The sequence below is a fragment of the Canis lupus genome, chromosome 12 (genome assembly GCF_048164855.1).
Source record: "Canis lupus baileyi chromosome 12, mCanLup2.hap1, whole genome shotgun sequence".
Lineage (NCBI taxonomy): Eukaryota > Metazoa > Chordata > Mammalia > Carnivora > Canidae > Canis > Canis lupus.
Window position 1 is genome coordinate 42,060,379 of NC_132849.1, and position 16,629 is coordinate 42,077,007.

The 16,629-nt window shown below is 49.8% G+C and overlaps 2 protein-coding genes across 2 annotated transcripts in view; one reads left to right on the forward strand and one right to left on the reverse strand.

Moving 5' to 3' along the window:
- Window positions 1-1,094: 1,094 nt before the first annotated feature.
- Window positions 1,095-16,629, reverse strand: part of TOGARAM2 (TOG array regulator of axonemal microtubules 2) — an 84,037-nt gene continuing 68,502 nt past the window's right edge. The window contains exon 21 of the mRNA XM_072770691.1: window positions 1,095-1,664. Coding sequence (XP_072626792.1) covers window positions 1,597-1,664 — 68 coding nt within the window. The 3' untranslated portion in view covers window positions 1,095-1,596. The remainder of the gene's footprint in view (window positions 1,665-16,629) is intronic.
- On the forward strand, window positions 3,960-15,517 carry PCARE (photoreceptor cilium actin regulator). The gene is made up of 3 exons (XM_072770689.1): window positions 3,960-7,923; window positions 12,526-12,697; window positions 13,329-15,517. The coding sequence occupies exons 1-3, from the start codon at window positions 4,259-4,261 to the stop codon at window positions 13,413-13,415; spliced, it is 3,924 nt and encodes a 1,307-aa protein (XP_072626790.1). The 5' UTR covers window positions 3,960-4,258; the 3' UTR covers window positions 13,416-15,517.

The window sequence follows — 16,629 nt, forward strand, 5'->3', positions numbered from 1 at the left end:
GACATTCAAGCAGGCCTATGGAGAGGCCCACCTGATGAATTGACAACTCCTGTAGACATCAAGCAAAGAATGGAGACTTTCTGTCAATAGTCATATGAATGAACTACTACCTCGGAAGCAAGTCAACCAGCCCCAGTCTAGTCCTCAGATGACTGCAACCTTGGCTAATGTCTTGACTGCAACTTCATGAAAAACCCTTAGAATCACCCTGTGAGCTGCTCCCAAATTCCCGACCCACAGAAACATTGTGTTTCATAATGAGACACGGTTTGCTGTTTTAAGCTCCTAAATTTTGTGGTAATTTGTTATCCAACAATAGGCAACCAATACAGGGGCTTTTCTCCAAGATCAAGAGCATTATAGCTGGGACTCTCTTGGGCACAAAGTAAAGCATATAGCACTGCATTTTAGTTGGTGTGTGTATGTTAACATACATGAAGCACACAATTTAAGTGTACAGCTCAAGGAGTTTGTACACATATATAATCACTGCCCAGGTCAAGATACAGAATATTTCCATTACGCTCAGAAATTCTCTCATGCCCATATACAGTTAATAACTCTTCCCAGAGGTAACCACTTTTCTGGGTTCTGTAACTATAGATTGTTTTGCATAGTATTGAACTTTATATAAATGGAATAATTTCACATGTACTCCTTTATGCCTGATTTCTTTCACTCAGCATAGTAATTTTTAAATTTACGTTGTTACATGTTTCAGCAGGTTCTTCCTTTTATTCCTGGCAAGTATTCCATTGTACAATTATGCCTAATTTGTTTATTTTTCTATTGACAAACATTTGGATTATTTCCAACTTGAAGGTTTTATGAATAAAGCTGTAGGAATATTCTTGTGCTAGTCCCTTTTGAGGACCTATCCATTCAATACACTTGGGTAAATTTTTAGAACTGGAATTGATGGGTCATAAGGTGGGTGTAGGATGTGTGTTATGTTTAACTGTCACACAAGTTTCTAAAATAATTGGGTCATCTTACATTTCCACTCAAAGTAACTTTTTTTTCATTTGATGCAAACTCAGTTTGAAAAGAAAGAAAAATAAAAGTCTTGACAAAAAATGAGAGGCAATGAATAATAAATTTAAGAATTTCTTAAATTATTTGGAATAGTTAAGAAAACCATTCTACAAGGCACAGAGCTATCTGACAGCTGATCCTCCAGGCAAATACTTTTATTCTGATCATCAGTTTAGAAATGTTTTTAGCCCCTTAGATCACGGTTTTCATAAAGATGATTTGACCAGGGCCCCAAATCCCAAGAGAAGAAGAATTTACATAAAGAACCCTCCAGGTGAGCTTTCCACCCTGTTAAATGGAAGAAAGAAGAATCTTCCCACATGGCACACTTGTTTACTAAGCCAGTCCAGCGCCTGACAAATGAAACAACTTCTCAATGCCTAACACAGCTTGCCCCCAGGCACTGAGTCAGCTTTGTATTTCCCATGAGTTCAGCCTCAAATAAACAGATCGGATAACTTTATTAATTATGCACTCTGGGGCATAGGGCTGTGATAAGCTCAGGCTCTGCACACAGCTCCAGTAGCCCATCTCCAGCTTGCTCACGGCACAGGAGGCATGTTATGTCCTTTCTGGTTCTGAAACCATCCTGACACCCATAGGATTATTTCTATCAGTTGTCCAGGGCTCTGTAAGAGAAAAATGAAAACTGTAAAGCCAGCATATCAAGTCCAATCTCAGAAACTTCAGGAGATGCTCAATGCGATCTTTTTTTTTTTTCTATTAGCAAAATTAAAAATTGGCAACCAGCAAAAATGAGAAATGGTTCAATAAAATCCCTTCTTCCTAGTGCAGATGATGGGAATTGTGTGCTTAAGAGGAGAAGAAGGACACCATGAGGAAATCCTGAGGCAACAATGTGCTGGGCAGAGGGCCATTCTGCAGGCACAGAAGTGCCAAAACCCACATCCAGGACTGCAAGCCCTCCTATAGGCAGTATTTTCCAGATGATTCAGGATTGAGGCTTGGTCCTGGACTAATTGCTGAAGTTTCTTATGACTTTTATTATTCTAAGTGGCTTAGATGCCAGGGGGAAAAGAATAAGGAATTCCTTTTCCTTCCTTCTTTCTTTCCTTCCTTCCTTCCTTCTTCATTTTCTTTCTTTCTCTCTCTCTCTCTCTCTTTCTTTCTTTTTAATTTTATTTCCATTTGGACACTTTCCTTTTATTGACTTTTCTATTTAATTCGATTTGCTAACATATAGTATAATACCTAGTGCTCATCTCATCACATGCCCTCCTTAATGCCCATCACCCAGCTACCCCATCCCCCCACCCATCTCCCCTTCCACAACTCTTTGTTTCCCAGAGTCAGAAGTCTCTCATGATTTGTCTTCCTCTTTAATTTTTCCTCACTCAGTTCCCCCCTTCTCCTATGGTCCCCTTCACTTTTACTTATATTCCACATATGAAACCATATGATAATTATCTTTCTCCGATTGACCGGTTTCACTCAGCATAGTAGCCTCCAGTTCCATCCACATTGATGTAAATGGTAGGTATTCATCCTTTCTGATGGCTGAGTAATATTCCAGTGTATATATGGACCACAGCTTCTTTATCCATTCATCTGTCGAAGGACATCGTGGCTCCTTCCATGGTTTGGCTATTGTGGACATTGCTGCTATGAACACTGGGGTGCAGGTGTCCCATCGTTTCACTACATCTGTATCATTGGGGTAAATACCTAGTAACACAAATTTCTGGGTTGTAGGGTAGTTCTATTTTTAACTTCTTGAGGAAACTCCATACTGTTTACCAGAGTGGTTGTACTCTTTTTTCTTTTTCTTTCTCTCTTTTTCTTTCTCTCTTTCTTTCTCTCTTTCTTCTTTCTTTCTTTCTTTCTTTCTTTCTTTCCTTTCTTTTTCTTTTTTCTTCTTTTTCTTCTTTCTCACTAGCTAGGCACTGAACCAAGCACTTACTAAGCATTAATCAACTTAATCTCCACAACAGTTCCATGAAGTAGGTACCATTACCCCCACTCCAAAGATGGGCTCAGCCTCAAGAGTTAAATAACTTTGTAAGCTCCCCCAACTAAAAAGAGAAGGAGTAGGATTTAAACCCAAGTCTCTCTACTCCTTGCTCTAAACTACTGACAGCTTTAAAAAGTTTAAAAGTAGTTTTAAAATGGGCAGATACTCCCCTTCACTATGAACAAGAGCTCTGTGCTCAAATTATGTCAAAGCTGCGCTTGAAAAGGAAAATACAATTTACCCTTACATTCTACTCCTAATGACCAAATGGCACCCCACTACCTAGGGTTGGCTTATTTTCCTATGAGTAAGATTTAATTAAAAGCCTCTTTCTTTGAGAATATTGCCTCCCTAAGCCCCTCTGCTCCACAGGGACCAGCCTTGAGTTTTATATGGCAGTGAGCTTTCTCTGCTTTCCCCTTCACACCAGGGAAGATGACTTCCCTGCTATCAAACTCACTTCTCCAGTGTAAAGGAAAGCCACCTTGCCTTCTTTATTCACTGTCTTATTTTGAGAAGTTCTCTAGCACTAGAGAAAATGGTGTTTGTATAAGCCACACAAACAACAACGCATCGCTTCAATTACTGTCAATTGTGTGTTTTGGGGTTTCCTTGAAAATAGCAGGTTGAAGCACACTTGGCTGGTTTGCCCTTATTAAACTGTGAAGGTCACTTCTCTGCCAGGATCTGTAGCCGGCGAGCCTTCTTTTCTCTTCCACAAAAAGCTCTTCCAGAGCTTTTTTGCAATTATGGCTCATTTCTCTAGGTTTCATATGGCAGGCGTCTGAACAGAATTAAAAGCATAAGCACGTGCAAAAATAATCCGCTTCCCAAGATAGTAAATGCTGAGAAGTTCTATATTAGAACACACTGTGAGTGCTGACTGGCTAGGCCATGATTAACCTAATAGGCTTAAAGTTCCACTTGCCATCCACATCTGTCAGGACATGAGCAGAGCACAGGCCCATAATCCATGAGACTGAGGTCCTTCAGAATTGCCCTGTTGCTCACTCACAGCAGAGGGTTTGAGACTTACAGCAACAGGACGACAGGCACAACTGCCTCAACACAGTGGGGCAAGGAAGTAAAGAAAGCTGGTTCCAAGGACACGGCAGCATGGACTTCAGGGAATTCTGGCCTGGAAATTGCCTGGACCAACTAGTAAGGCTGCCTTTTGTTCCTATTTCAAGGATGATTCTTTGAAAATTGCAAAGAGTGTGGGTGGGTGGGAGATGACTGCAGGCTGAAGTCATGGGGTGTACACCTTCCCACAATGACATTGTTAATAGTGTTGCTAAGAGTGGCATCCAGTTTTTTAAAAAGCCCAAGGCAATTTTGCCAGGACGTCAGGGGGGCAGTGAAAGATGCTCTATCCCTTTGCTGGTTCCAAGCTCCACCTGCTATGATTCTGGGGGAGGCTCCTCCCAGGCACAGAGGCTGGCAGAGGAGCAGCCAAAGGCCAGGTGGACCCAAAGCCCAAATGAAGGTCTCTATCAGCTCACAAGAGATCCCAAAGGGAAAGATATGGAAGGACTGCCCCCAGAAACCAAAACGTCCCGATCCCAGCTGGATGAATCACAAAGCCACATGGCTAAGGACCTTCCATCCAAGACACAGAGTTCTCATGGGTTCCAAGGGGCAGCCTTTTCTGGGGAAGAGAGTGAAGAAAGTACTACCCAGCAAAGAAAGCTGAGATGCCACACATGTGGCCAACAGGGCCATTTCTGCCAAACCATCCTTCCTGCTCACGAGCCTAAAGGCAAAGTGGATTTCCCTGAGCCCCTGGTGAAGGCCCACCAGCACGCCTACACCTACCTACACTCCTGCCTCTCCAAATATGAAGCAATTCTGTGCATCATTCATCAGGCCACCCAGACCCAAGAGCTGCTGCAGCCCATGGTCACCTTCCTGCTGCTATGCGTTGATGAGGTCAACCGGCTCTTGGGGGAGATCTCCAAGGATGGAGAAATGCTTCTCAAGGAAGTTAAGGGGGATCTGTCTTGGCCGTTGGGGAAAGGAGAGCCCCACGAGCAGCCAGATCTCCTGCAACAGCTTCTGCAGTACACAGTCAGCAAGCTGCTGGTGCTCAGTGGCACGGTGGCCTCGATCACGGGCAGCTTCCTGGAGGGCTCCGGCAATTACCTCCACGCTACCGCCTGCCACTTGGGAAATAAGCTGAGTACAAAGAGGGGTGTGGATGAATGCCTCCTAAGGGCTCTGGGGCAACTGGAAAGCTTGGCGAGCGGCCACGGAGACCCTGGGATGCAGGACAGACCCTTGTGCTCTGAGGACAGTGGCATCGGTGCTGACAACGAGTCTGTGCATCTGGTGGACAAGCTGGGCAAGCAAACCAGCTGGGACTCAGCATCAGAGCCTGCAGAATGGATGCCAGTGCTTTCATCCACAGGGGAAGCCAAGCTGTCAGGACATAGCTGGCAGCAAGGTCCTTTCCGGATGGGTTCCGACAGACCCCAGGACTGCCCACTCTCCAGGCCTCCGACGGCAAAGGTTCAGCCAACAGCATGGGGTGGAGCAGGTGGCCCATGGCCCTCTAGCACAGGCCCAGAAAATACTACTGCCAGGCCTGGAGGGATCAGCAAAAGTGCTCTGTGTGATTCCCTTGGGATTGGGATCTCGACAGAAGCACATTTTTCTAAAGGCTCCAGGTTGATGGACACCCCTTCCCTCAGTGAAGGTGAGGACAGCAGCCCAGACGAGGAGGAAGACCAGGTGAGTGGCATGAGTCAGTGTCCATGGCAGGAAAAATTGTCCCATCCGAGGCCACGCTCCTCACCTGGTGGCCCAGCAAGCCCATTCCAGCCACACCCCAGGAGGCTCAAGAGTCTCCAAGCCCAGGAAATGATTCTGAAAATGAAGGAAGCAATCAGTGAAAGGATCAAGTTCGTCCCTGTGCCTTCTGGGCCCCAGGACTGGGCCGAGGAGGAGGAGAAGACAGTGGTCTCCCCGAGACCTAGCACAGCCAGTGGCAGCAGCAGGGCCCCTGTGAGGCAGAGAAGGTCCCACTCAGAGGGGTGTCTGAAGAGTCACGTGGAGGACCCCACCCTCCAGGAGCTGCAGAGGGTCCAGAGAGACCTTAGCCAGAGGCTGGAGGCATTTTATGCCCTGGGTGCACATCTGGGGCAGAACTCAAAGCAGGTTCTGCAGCCCCGGGCCACAGCTCTGAGGCCCGACACCTGCAGGGTTGCACCCAGCAACACCACCAGCAAACTGAAGGCTTCCCTCACCAAGGACTTCAGCATTTTACCGAGTCAGGCCAAGAGCATCTTACAGAAATGCAGTCCCCACCCTGAGAGCAAACAGTCCCCACAGGGGAAGGCCGAGGGGCTCCGGGTCACCACTCCATCGGGTGAGAAGGCCCATGAGGCTGCAGGGGCCGAGGACTGGAATGTCAGGAGCTGTCCCACCAGAACATCAGTCAAGAAACTCATTGAAACCTTCAGTCCCACTGAGGGTCTGAGGACCCTGGGCGATTTCAAGGACTCTGGGCCAAGCCCCTGCCTCAGGAAGTGGGGGATCCCCATCATACCTCCCAGATTTCCTATATACAGGGGACTTTCCCCTTTGTATCCAAAGCCCCAAATTTCTCCAGCTGCAAGTGAAGACTCTCTCAAGGTGGGCCCAGGCTGGAGGCCCCTAGCTCCCCTTTTCCCTCCTCTGCTTACAGCAGGAGCGTGCAAGAGGGAGGACCCCAATTTTAACTGTGAAACAGAAGAGGATCTAGAGCACCTCCCTCCACCACCTCTGGAAATCCTGATGGACAAATCATTCACCTCTCTGGAGTCCCCAGAAAGCAGCAAGCCAGCAGGAAGCTCCTCCAAAGGGACCCGGGCTCCGGGGCTCGGATCGGCCGACCCCGACAGGAGAACGTGGGCTTCGCCAAAGCTAAGAGCCTCCTTGAGCCCCACTGACCTGCTACCCAGCAAGAGCGCGAATGCCCCCGCCAGGCCCCACGGCACAGGCCCGGGGGGCAGCAAGAGCGGCTGCGGTACCAGAAAGCTCACCTTGGACCTGAGCCCCCCGCCCGCAGCCAGTGGAAACCCAGAGGCGGAGGGCAGAGGGGCTCGGAGTGCGGCGCCTGCAGACAGGGCCACCAGCCTGTGCAAGCATCCCCAGAAGGCCACCCCCTGGCACCACCCCAGCCACACATGTGGACAGCACAGGACCTGGGAACCCAGCCCGGCCAGGCCAGCGGGGGGGCCACGCTCTCCCGAGGGCCCCCGGCAGAGCCAAGACCGGAGCCCCCTGCTCGCCAGCAAGGCCTCTCCCCCAAGAGGCTCCTGGACACCCCGAGCAGACAGGAGGCAGCCGGCCTGTCACAGGCCCGCCCAGCCGAGTGCTCCCTCTGTGCAAGGCCCCCCCAGCGCACCCGGCAGCCCCCCGTGCAGCCCCCCGCTGCGGGGCCCCCCGGCCAGGGGGGAAGGAGCGCCCAGCGCTGCGCCCGAGAGCCCGCCCGCGCAGGACGAGGCCTGCAGCCCCCCGGGCCCGCGCACAGAGGCCAGTTCCCCCTCCTCGCGCCCCTCGCCCTCGCCCCCCGTGTCGCCTGCTCTGGGGCGCAGGTGGCCGGGCGCTTCTGCGCAGGGCGGGGGCGGCGCAGCCAGAGCCTCGGGGAACCCGCGCCCCCTCTTCTGGCCCGCGTCCTCGCCCGCGTTTGAAGCCGCCCCACCCGGGCCGCCGCCCCCTGAGGCTGGGGGCCCCCGGGGGACCCCCGCGGGCGGCTGGAGGAGCTCGGGGCCCGCGGCCAGGGCCGCCTCCCAGCGGGGCGGGGCTCTGTGCGCGCTCAACCCCCGGCCTTTCATCAGAAGGACCGCTTCGGACCCGCGCCCCGGCGGCCGCCCCCGGCTGCCCGCCCCCCGGGCGGCCGGCGACGCGGGGGGCTCCGCGCTCAGCAGGAGCAGGTAAGGAGGGTCCTCGGCGTGGCCCTGCGGGATCAGTGGCGCCGCTCGGCCCTTGGGATCGCCTGGGGCAGCCGTTTCCAGACTGTGCTCCGGGGGAAGAGGCAGTGGGAAGAGGGGCTGCGGGGTGGGGGTGCGGGGGGGGGGTACCCAGCCTCCCGCCACCCGCCCCATCCTTGAGCAACTGCGCCTTCATCTGTCCCTCATTTCAGGTTCCCAAGAAAGATTGTAATTGCACCAAGTTCTGCGTTAAAAATAGAGTTTAAAATAATCACATTAATCCAAGCACACACACACACACACACACACACAACCTTTATTTTACACTTGAGCTAAAGGACAGGAAATGATGTCCTACCCCCGCTGAGCCACTGTCACCCTGTCTGGAACCAGCAGCCTGATTCTGTTGTCCCTGGTTTACTGAAGTAGGTGGGAGATGCTCAAACTTCCTGATCCCACCACCCCTTTAAACTCTTAGGAGTTCTGGAGAACCTCAAAGAACCTTTGTGTAGGTGGGCTGCCTCTATCACTTTTTACTGAATTATAAATTAAAATTGAGAAATATTTAAAATACTTGTTTTTTCAATGACCCCATTATACATCGCCATAAAAAGCAGGTATATTTTCCACAACAAAAAAATTTAGTGAAAAGAATGGCATTGTCTCATATTTTTGCAAAATACGCAAAAAAATTCCTTTCATGTCTGGCTTCAGGGAAAGATAGTGGCCTTCTCAGATCTGCTTCTGCACTCCATCTGGTGTGATATCACACATCCTATAGACTGGAAAAGTCCACTCTACATTCATGAAAGAATGAATGACTAAGGCAAATAACATCTTGATAGTATTATGAAATAGTTTTGACCTCATAGATCCCCCTCAAAAAGTGTCTCAGGGACACCCAGGGGACAAGTCTTGAGATGGCTGGTCCTAAAAGTATGGAATATAAACGTTTGGCTTTCCCACACCTCCAAAGACTTGCCTCCACTTCCCTTCCACTCTAGCCTCGTCTCTGCCTCCCTGTTAGGAGGTGTGTGGAGTAAGGGCAGGATCCTTCATGGGCACTGAGTACCAGAAATCAGGTAGAAAGACTGCCATCACTACCCTTTGCAGACTAATTCCAAATGTGCCTTTTTCGTGAGGGCAGCTGACTTGCGTGTCATTGGCCCAGCCATGTAGGCAGGTCTGGGCATGAGGTGGCAACGGGTCATGAGTCAAGGTAGAGCCATTGTCTGAACATGGAAAGAAAGACACATAGGCCCAAGTAGGTAGAACGCATAAGGGAAATGCTTCTTTTCCAGAATGCGACATGGGGAGAAAAGTATCTGAGACCTGTTGGAGAAGAACTCTTATCAATGTGTCTTAATGTCAGATGGGACAAAGCTCAACCAACACGGTCTTTGCTATCTTCGAAATACCCATTGTTGTGTCAATCAGCAGTTTATGTTGGCCAGAGTGATACGTATTACACACTTCACAATCTGTTGGAGGCATAAATGGTAATTTTTTACAAAGTACTTGGCAGTCGATTTTAAATAAAGATATTATCTAGGGAAAAAAAGATATTATCTAGGGAAAGTTGTGCATTATTATAGTTATATAAACTTCCCCAACCACTTGAAAGAAATGAAATATTGATTATTTTTGCAAGAATCTTAATGTAATGCTGCTCTTTTCTTAAATCTAAAATGAGCTTCCTATAGTACAGTGCTTTTCATCTAAGAACCTCTATAAATGTTAATGCATTACTCCTCACACTAGCCACTTATTCTGTTATTGCATTTCTAAAACTGTGCCCTTCAGGAGAAGAGCTCGGGAGAACAGGGACAATAAAATGGCATTAATTAAAAACACTAACATTTTAAAACAGCAGGAGCAATAATAAAGTAACATAAAATTGTTCAAGAAGAAAATAATGCCCTTCTCTCAGGCTTCTCTACGGAATAGGGCAGCTTAAAAGGTTGTTTTATGTCCTGAATCTCACTACTTGAAGAGATGGGAGGTGGGTGGTGGGGGGGGAGGAGGGGGGGTGGAGAGGAAGTGCTTGTAGCTTGAAAGAAAGGATTCCTAAACAGGAGACTTCCCAAGGTCACATGGAAGGTCACAATAGCACTCCTTCCCCTACCTCCTGAGTAGACCACACCTCCAAGCCACCCCCCCCCCACCAACAGAAAATGTGAGCATGTGTTGGATGTGTTGGATGTGTTGGGAAAATACTCATCGTCCAGTCCCTCCACCCCTCCACCCCTGTAAAGTTGACATCTGGGAGCAGAAGCATGCCAGCTACAAAAGCACTGTTTCCCACTCTGTAAATGCATTTTTTTTTTTTTTGCCTGCCCTCCTGTGTACAGGAAACCAGAACAAGGAAATAGGCATGGTTTGCCCAAAATCATGCAGCTAGCTAATAAGCCAGGGCCAGAGACCAAAAGGACTCAGAGCAGGCTGTTTCCCCAAGCAGGGACGGCAGTGCTGCAACCACACCCAAGGTACCTTGTGGCAGAGGCAGGCTTTGCAGGATGACCTGGCCCACATGCGGCATTGACCTGCTTCTCATCACCCCGTGCCAGGCACCAGTCCCTTTTATAGAAAACATGATAATTTATATCCCCCTGATCTTGGAGCCCGGGGGATTGGGGATCGTCCTTGGAGGCTTACCCAGGAAGCTCAGGTACTGAACTTCAGCGGTTATTTATGTTTTGGATCCCCTGATGGATGTGCCATCTCTAGGTTTTAGCATGCTGAGGCATTGTGAGCATTCAAGAAGGGTCCAGACTTTCTGGCCTGCATGCCATGCTTTCTTTGTTTATACTGGACCAGGCAGGGGCTCTCTGCAGCCCAGTTCCCTCAACCCTACTTCCTGGAGCAGGCTACCAACCGACCAGCAGGACAGTGGCTGGGCAGCCTGCCTCCCCAGCCATTCTGGGATTGAGTAGAAGCACAGCCTCAATGTGGCAACCAGGAAAATCTACCTCCTAGACCGAGCCTCACACAAGTGTGGAACCTGGTTGGGGTTGGGGAAACCACAGTTCTAGGACAAAATGGTTTATCATCTCCACTGACGCTGCATGCCACAGCCTATCCTCCAGACATGCCCCATTCCTGCCAGCTACTCCAGCTGGGGAGCCCCAAAGGGTCATGGATGAAGTGCATCCTGCACATGCATTCCCTTGCTCCACAAGGGGCACAGGGAGCAGTAAGTAAGGTGGGAGCTGGTCCTGCACACAAAATCACGCTTGATCAGACAGGGACCTCCCAGTAATGAGGCCAAAGGCCAACGTGGATGAGACTGGCTCTTGGGAACACAGTGAGATTCTCACTGCCTAAAAATCACATGCATGCCAGTCTCAGTTCCCACTCCACCCCTGCCCACATTCCTGCCACCTTGATCTTAGTAGAATCCAAACTCAAACTTACCCTCCACTGGTTCAATGTCTCAGGTAAGCCTAACCACACAGAGCTAAGCACGCTGCATAATAAAGCTCAAGAACCTGCCATCACCGGCAGAGAGAAGGGCTTTCTGGTCTGTCTATGTGGGGAGGTGGGTCCAGTCCTGGACCTGAGGTGACTAATTGCGAGGCACTGACCCTCAGGTGCCTATGTGTCATGTGACAGGGTGGTCCCTAGTTTCCCTTCCAGGTGTGACTTCCTGTTCATGCTATGAAGCAGCACCAGAGTGACAGCTGGCCATTTACTGAGCACTTATCACGCGCTAGTTCTTATACGAAGAGTTTTACACACTTCATTCAATATTGATACCTTTGAGCGCCCTGTGAGATGTGTACTATTATCATCCCCATTTTATAAAGAAGGGAACTGGGAACCAGATTAATGTACTATGGGACACACAGCTAGTAAGTGCAGGACTTGAACTCAGACGGCCAGACTCCAACCTTCAGGCAGTAACGATGAGGCCAGCCTGCCAGCGCACAGCCAGTGTGGCTTTCTGAGCTGGTCCCCTTCTGGCCTGAGCTTGCTCCATGCTTGGGATCATTCTTCATTCCACACTCCCAATGCACACGGGGTATCCTTCTCCCCTCAAAGCCCCTCTCACTGTGTCACTCAGCAGCTGAGAAGTTCTGTTCTAGCCAAATGCCAGGCTTAGGCCAAGCACTTGCCATTTTTCTCCATTCAGGAAAAGGGTGGCAGCTGAGTAAAGCAGGGTGTGGTGGGGTGTTCTTTTTGCTGTTATTGTTGGTGTTGTTTTTAATTCAACTAGCTAAGCCTAGCCCTTCATTAAACAAGAAGTGCCTTAAAAATAAAAATAAAATAAAGGCCCAGCTCCCAGAGGTCCTGAGGGAGCTGCTTTGTTCAGAGCAGCCGGATCCTGGGCATGAGGGGAGGAACAGGACTCGACCTGTCAGCACAAACCCCAGGGCTCAGTTCCCACGGCGCCCAACCACCACAGGCACGCCCCGGGACGGCACCCAGATAGCACCAGTCAGGCAAACCTGATGAGGGGGATCCACGGGCCTGTGGGTGAAACAGAGGGTGAGGACCTGAGAGAATCAGAATGGGAGTGGATGTTACCGGGCAAGGGGGGCTGGGGGGAGGGCAGAAGGAACAGCTAAGGAGGGTTTGATCTGCATCTGTCCTTTCTCTCCGCAGCAGCAGTGAGGAGAGCCTCAAGAAGGACACAGAGCCATGGAACAGCCCCTGTGCCCCAGAACTGAAGGGTGGTAGCAGGGGTGCGTCTCCCCCAGAGCTCTGCGTGTTGGGCCACGGGCTGCAACGGGAGGTCAGAGCCAGCCGCACCCAGGACAAGCCTCAACAGAAAGAAGTAGCCTGACAGGCTAACCAACAGGGTGACACTGATGCCAGTCACCCCAGAAGGCAATGGGAGACAGCCAAGCATCAGACTGTCCCATAAATGGTGGGCCCACCAAACTCCTATGGAGGTGTCCTAGAACCATCTGGAAGGTGCAATGCCCAGAGGGTCTGCTAAATTCTACACATTTGCCATTTTCAGCCCCAGATTCTGGTTTGCCTAAGGGTTCAAAGATGAACTATAACTTTGGACCCCAGGGTGACATTCTTTAATCTTTCAAGTCCTGGCCTTAACTTAGGGGGGAAAATACATTTATCGCCTACTTGATGGGCTGGGGGGTTTTACCTGGGTTAGTTTCATGGACTCATTTAATCTGCACAACAACGAATGGAGCAGATAGCATGTTCCTGGTTTTGCAGATACGAAAACCAAAGCGCCCCTTCCCCTACCCCAACCCCAAAGTGTCTTGCCTGAGGTCTCACAGCCAGGAAGAGAAGAGAGCAAAAATTTGAACAGGTGTGCCTGACACCAGAATCCCTTGTTTTTCGTTACGTTTCATTGCCCATGACTATTCCATCACTCCATTTGCCTAAAGCAAACATAGTTGTACAAATGGTTGGAAAGCGTTGTGGTTTTTTCACAGGTTACACAGCGGCACAGCATTCAAGTCACCATTGAGAGCTTTGTTGAGAAGCTGATTACTCCAGAGATAGGAAGACCATGGAATTAAGACACACACCCTCCTTCTCCTCCCTCCCAAGTACAGACCCAAAGCCCTCAACACAGCTTCCAGCCCACTCCTTTGGCTGAGCGGCCTCGGGTTGCTTCTCAGAGGCGTGTCTTGGATGCTCTGCCCTACGCATCCACATGCCTCTCACACTGGGTGCAATCATGCCTTGCAAACAAGCAGCCTATTCTCCACGCCCTATAGGGGCTGGAGCGCGGGAAGATGCACGCACTCACACACACACACACACACACACACACAGACACGTACGTGTATGCACATGCCAGTCTCTCCCAGGGGCTTCTCGGCCAACTTTATTCCCAAGTCATCTGGACAACTTCTGCCAGAGTCAAAATGGAGTGAAGAACTACCGTTCCTGCCAAAACCCTGCTTCTGCCAACGCGCTAGATATTTGCTGCAGATCTTGGAACTCTTCCACTGGTGGCTGTGAGTGCTTTCTATTTAGAAAGAATTTGCAGTAATTGGGTGATTCAGTGCCGGCTCAGTAGGTTGTCAAAAGACAAGAATTCTCACCCACGGGGTATGGCTAAGGGGCCATCCTCCAGATCTGCTGCAAAGCTGATTTTCTTTTTAAGTTTGGAAAAATTACAGACTTCAAGTCCTTTCTGGTTGAAATAGATCATGGCTCGAGAACAAGTTAAGCTGGGTCCTACGGGCTACAGCTACCTGTAAATGAAGTCACCTTGACTCATTCAGTTATTAAAATAGGGGTGACAAGGATAATCTCTTCAAAGGCACCCAAAGAATCATTGATTAAACCACCAACAGGGGCCACAAGCCACCCCTCTATTGGGAAATGTCTGTACACACCCAGCTGAATGCTCACGGTTGCTGCGTGGCGGCACTAATTGTCAGAGCAGAGCTCGGGCAGCTGTAGGGCAGACTTCGGGCAGAGCCACATGCAGGGGTGAGTGGGTGGACCTGGGGATCCGCCTGGCCACAGGAAATGGGAGCAAGTCCAGCTACCCGGGCAGGGCAGGGCTGAGGTAAGTGTGTGGGAACAGCCAGCTTTGGGAAACATGCGTGCTACAAAGCTGGCCAGTCTGCCTACCTGGGCAGGCCAGCTGCAGTGGGGAGGGAAGGGGGGTGTGGGCCCTAGGCAGGCTGGGCACGGAGCCAAGCCAAGGGGAAGCAAGCAGGAGAAGAAATGCTGCAGCTCATGGGTAAGCAGGCTCAGGATGGACCCTGCCCTGGGCAAGGGTTTAGGGGCAGACTTCCCAAGGTCTGGAGAAACAAAGCAGAAACAGAGAAGCAAAGGGAGATTGGACAGGGACGCCATTCATGAAATGGGGAGACAATCTGGGGTGTTATCACAGAGACAATAAAAAAATCTAGTTCTGGGAACCAGGATAGGAATTGGGAGCCAGATCTGCAAGAGGAGGAAGAAAGGCCAACCTCTCCCTCAAAGGATCCCCACTCAGAGGTTTGGGCTGGTTTAAGTCTTTAGGGGGGCCGAGTGTACCCAGCTACGGCAATGAAAGCTAGGTGTGGACACCTGGGAGCCACGTACCCTATTACATCCCAGAGGGAGTCAGCGTCAGAGAGAATGCCCTGCAAGAGTAGGGCCTCCCTGAGTGTGCCGGGCAGGAGGCTCTCTGAGGGCAGACGGTGCCCCTTCCCCCGAGCTAGGCCACTAAGCAGCAGTGACATCCACCGTTCCTGCGCTGCAGGCAGCGCTGAAGGATAGAGGGCTTCCAGGATTCCTGTGTCAGGGGCCCTGACCTGCTCCCTCCACATCTACTGAGCACCTAGTTGTACCAGGACAGTGCCAGACTCCTGCTATATACCCCCATACATGATGTCGTGAGAGGCCTCCCGGTCCAAGCAGCAATGACAATGAGGTGATATAGACTCTTGTGTTGGTGAAGGACCCAAAGTCTTCAAGAATCCCAAGTCAGCTTCCTCTGGGGTAAAGCAGAGGGGTTGCAAGGCCAAGGTCAAAGGTGAAGCAGTGCCTAGCTGGCACAGGAGCAGATGGGTCACAGATGTGGTTTTTTGGCTACCATCACAACCACCAGACTTAGCTCAAATTATAGGTGAATTAGACATTGTATAAAAGAAATTAAATGTACCATGACAGGCAACTTGAGTGGCTTCAATTCAGTTTCACCCCTCCTTGAGAACAAGCCTTTACTCAAACCCATGTCTTTGGTTCCTGCCTTGGAAAGCATGCTGCTGGTGGTCATGAGGGACAAGCCCAATCCCACAGCTTCTCAGGTCACTCTCACGCACCCACCTCTCCTCCACCCAAGAACCTCATCCTTGCTGAGCCCAATCCACTTCTTGAGCTCAAAGCAGAAGGGAGAGCAGAGTTTCTATTTTGTCTTATCTTTTAAAAGTAATTATACCAATAGGCCCAACGCATTAAAGACTCATGAGTCTGTGTCCGTCCTTCCCAAAGTTAGAAACCAAGAAGGAATGTTGGGCATAAAGACAAAAGAGAGGGTGCCTGTTAGGCTCAGGAGGTTAAGCTCCTGCCTTCAGCTCAGGTCATGATCCCAGGGTCCTGGGATAGAGCCCAAGTCAGGCTCTATTCTCAGTGGAGAGCCTGCCTCTCCCTCTGCCCTACCTCCTGCTCGTGCAATCTCTTTCTCTCTCACTCTCACTCTCACTCACTCTCTCTCAAATAAATAAAAAACTTAAAAAATAAGGACAAAAGAGAGCCCACCACAAAAAAGATCAATTTAAGGGGTGCATATAATACCTATATTCCTATTTTGGGACAACTCTCTTCCAGAGGTGTCCAGCAATCATCAACACCCATGGAGATCCCCAGAGCTGCAGAGAGGGAGGTGCTTTAGCTTTTTATCTAATACATTAGAAACATAGCATATAGTTCTGCCCCAAGGGCAAAACACAACTTTCCAGGTCTATCAAAAGGATTCATGGAGAAAAAAAAAAAAAAATCAGATATAATATTCTGGTGCAACAGTGATAGCTTTTAACAAGTATAAATACAAGACGAAATATAACTGCTCTCCACAGCCTGGATCTGCGTGGCTGTTCACTATGAGCAGCATCTAGTTCTTTCCTTACATCATATCCCCAGTTCAGAACCTGAAATAATCCGTGTTGATAGAAATGCAGGGCAGACGACTGAAGAGACTTTTCTTTCACCATGAAAAGCTTATGTTTGACAAGACTTGTCTCATCAACCCTACGACATGAATGAAAGGGATTTTGAGAAATAGATTCT